General features: G+C 43.7%; 1 protein-coding gene across 1 annotated transcript; it reads left to right on the top strand.

Annotated features, from left to right (window-relative positions):
* On the top strand, positions 1-2,513 carry LOC311489321 (putative oxidoreductase YtbE). The gene is made up of 5 exons (XM_084546349.1): positions 1-798; positions 1,089-1,234; positions 1,434-1,573; positions 1,685-1,843; positions 1,940-2,513. Exons 1-5 carry the CDS (start codon positions 554-556, stop codon positions 2,117-2,119), a joined length of 870 nt encoding a protein of 289 aa, XP_084402475.1. The 5' UTR covers positions 1-553; the 3' UTR covers positions 2,120-2,513.

Here is a 2,513-nt window from a genome sequence, read left to right as displayed (position 1 = left end):
CAGAGTACGTCATTAACACGTTTATCACTGAAACTACTTTGTGACGCTCTAATGTTTTAGCGACATTATCGACTTCATCATGTGCCGATCTGACTTGACGTGATGCATGCTGGGTTGTTCATGCTCATAGACCTCGAATATGATTGGTTAAAATGAACTTGTTCAACCCAGCATGCATCACGTCAAGTCAGATCTGCACAGATCTGCATGAAGTCGAACACGCCTATTGTTTACTCTGCCTGCTGACGCTATAGCTTTGAAACTCTTTGCGTAACACTGTGTCATATGACGTGTGTATTCTGTCACATATTGTAACGCTGTTAAACTCTTGTAGCTACATGTTGTTGTAAGGCTGCTATGTCATGTTCTAACAAAGAAACTGTAAACAGTAGGCTATTTGAGTCTTGATGAAACTGGGAGGAATGGTGACGGAAAACCAACAGAACTCATTGTAACATATTTAAATCTCCTAATATTCTCTCCTTTTCTGTCTTTGGCAGTGCATGACAGTCCAGGAAGTCTAAATCCAAAAAAGAAAAGAAGTGCCTTGCAGATGTCTTCTTTCTCCACCCCTTCCGTCCTCCTCAATACAGGGGTTCAGATGCCCCTCTTGGGTTTGGGGACCTACGCGTTGCGGGACCCAGAGGAAGTACATCGGGCGGTGGATGCCGCCCTGGCCGCTGGTTACCGAGCCTTTGACAGTGCGGCCTTTTATCAGAATGAAGCCGACTTGGGCCGAGCACTGCGGGAGCTCCTGCCCAAACATGGCTTAACCAGAGAGGATGTGTTCATAACAAGGTGGCGTATGAGTACATCATGAGGAGAGATATTTTGCATCTTCTTCACATATTGTGTTGTATTTTAAATGACCCTTAACAGGAATAAGCGGGTATAGAAGATGAATGAATGAATGAATGTTGTATTTTAAATGATTGGAATAAAATGAAGCATTCAAGTCTTTACCAGCCTGGATGTCACAACCATATCACATGATTTTCTTTTTAGAGAACACATGAAGCTTTCAGAGGCTTCCTGCTCATACTAAATTTCTTCCTCAACGTTCATCCTTTCTCTTCTCATTGATGCAGTAAGCTGGCCCCTAAGGATCAGGGTGAGAAGGCCATGGAAGGGGCCCTCCACAGCCTGTCTCAGCTGGACTTGGGCTACATTGACCTTTACCTGATCCACTGGCCTGGCACGCAGGGTCTGGCAGCGGCTGATCCACGCAACCCAGGTAGAGTTCCCAATAAGTCAGGAATTTTCCGTGAAACGTAACTACACTGTATATACTGTAAGAATAAATCTAAAGCATATTGCTTTTCTTTTGCCAGGTGTATTAAGTGTTAATTAAAAGGTGTCTTCTTACATTTCTCCTCTGTAATGTAGCTGTTCTTAAATGACAGCAATGACGAGACTCTAATTAATATTTGTAGTAAATCGAGCTAAGAGTTGGGCCACACTGGAGGAGCTGCATGGCCAGGGGAAGCTCAAGGCCATAGGAGTGTCCAACTACACACCAGCACACATGAAAGAACTGATGCAGAGCTGCAAAGTCCCTCCTGCCCTTCTTCAGGTACATTATAAAAAAGAAGGATGTGTATCGTATAATTCACAGTATGTTACAGAAACACAAAGAAAAAGATGGAAATCTCACACATTTATTGGGGGACACATTTTTCTTCAGGTAGAGTTCCACCCACAGCTGCACCAGGCCGAACTGAGGAGGGTCTGTGAGGAGTATGGAGTGTGTTTCCAAGCGTACTCCTCCATGGGGCAAGGAAAGCTGGTCACTAACCCTGTCGTCATGGAGGTGGCAAAGAGCTGCCAGCACACACCTGTACAGGTATAAGCCCATTCAATGTCTTGGGCCCAGCTCATCTACTCAGTGTTGTAATAAAACATTTCATGGCAAACACTTAAGACTTTTACTCCGCTCCAGGTCCTGTTGCGCTGGGCAGTGCAGCAGGGTGTCCCTGTGCTGCCCAAGTCATCACATCCAGACAGAATAGAGAAGAACGCCAGGATTTTTGACTTCACACTGAGTGACACAGACATGGACAGACTCTCAGCTCTGGATTGTGGACACAAGTACTGCCCGGATCCTTCAGACATTGTCTGAAACACCAGATTTGAGACGCAAAATGTGTTTAATTAACCATTTATGGGGTGAGAAACCATATTTGGTGACCTCAGCACACATTTTAAATTGCATCGTTGTTCCTCTCAGTGAGGTCTAGAAGCATGTGGTTTTAATCCAGCCAATCAGTGAAGATCAAGGCAACATTCTCAAGTTAAATCAGGGTCAAATGTGATCTGCAAAGTCCACCTCTGCATGAATGCTGAGCATAACTGTTTTATTATGTACAATGAAGAAGTGGCCTAATATTGTTTAATGTGATAATGTGTATGTTGGCAAATGTCTGAATCAGCACTTATGTTCTAATGGTATAAATACATGTTTACATTTGTTATCACTTAAGGGTAAGGAACCATATATGGTAAATTCACCGATG

Source organism: Chelon labrosus (genome assembly GCF_963514085.1).
Source record: "Chelon labrosus genome assembly, chromosome: 1".
Classification (NCBI taxonomy): Eukaryota; Metazoa; Chordata; class Actinopteri; order Mugiliformes; family Mugilidae; genus Chelon; species Chelon labrosus.
The sequence above is the reverse complement of the archived record's forward strand: the minus strand, read 5'-3'. Positions and strand labels throughout refer to the sequence as shown.

What these genes read in the sequence shown, in the direction of transcription:
- LOC311489321 (XM_084546349.1), top strand. Translation starts at nt 554, where the DNA reads ATGTCTTCTTTCTCCACCCCTTCCGTCCTCCTCAATACAGGGGTTCAG. An exon ending in GGCTGATCCACGCAACCCAG is followed by an intron (nt 1,235 to 1,433) that starts GTAGAGTTCCCA and finishes TAATATTTGTAG; the next exon opens with TAAATCGAGCTAAGAGTTGG. An exon ending in GCCAGCACACACCTGTACAG is followed by an intron (nt 1,844 to 1,939) that starts GTATAAGCCCAT and finishes ACTCCGCTCCAG; the next exon opens with GTCCTGTTGCGCTGGGCAGT.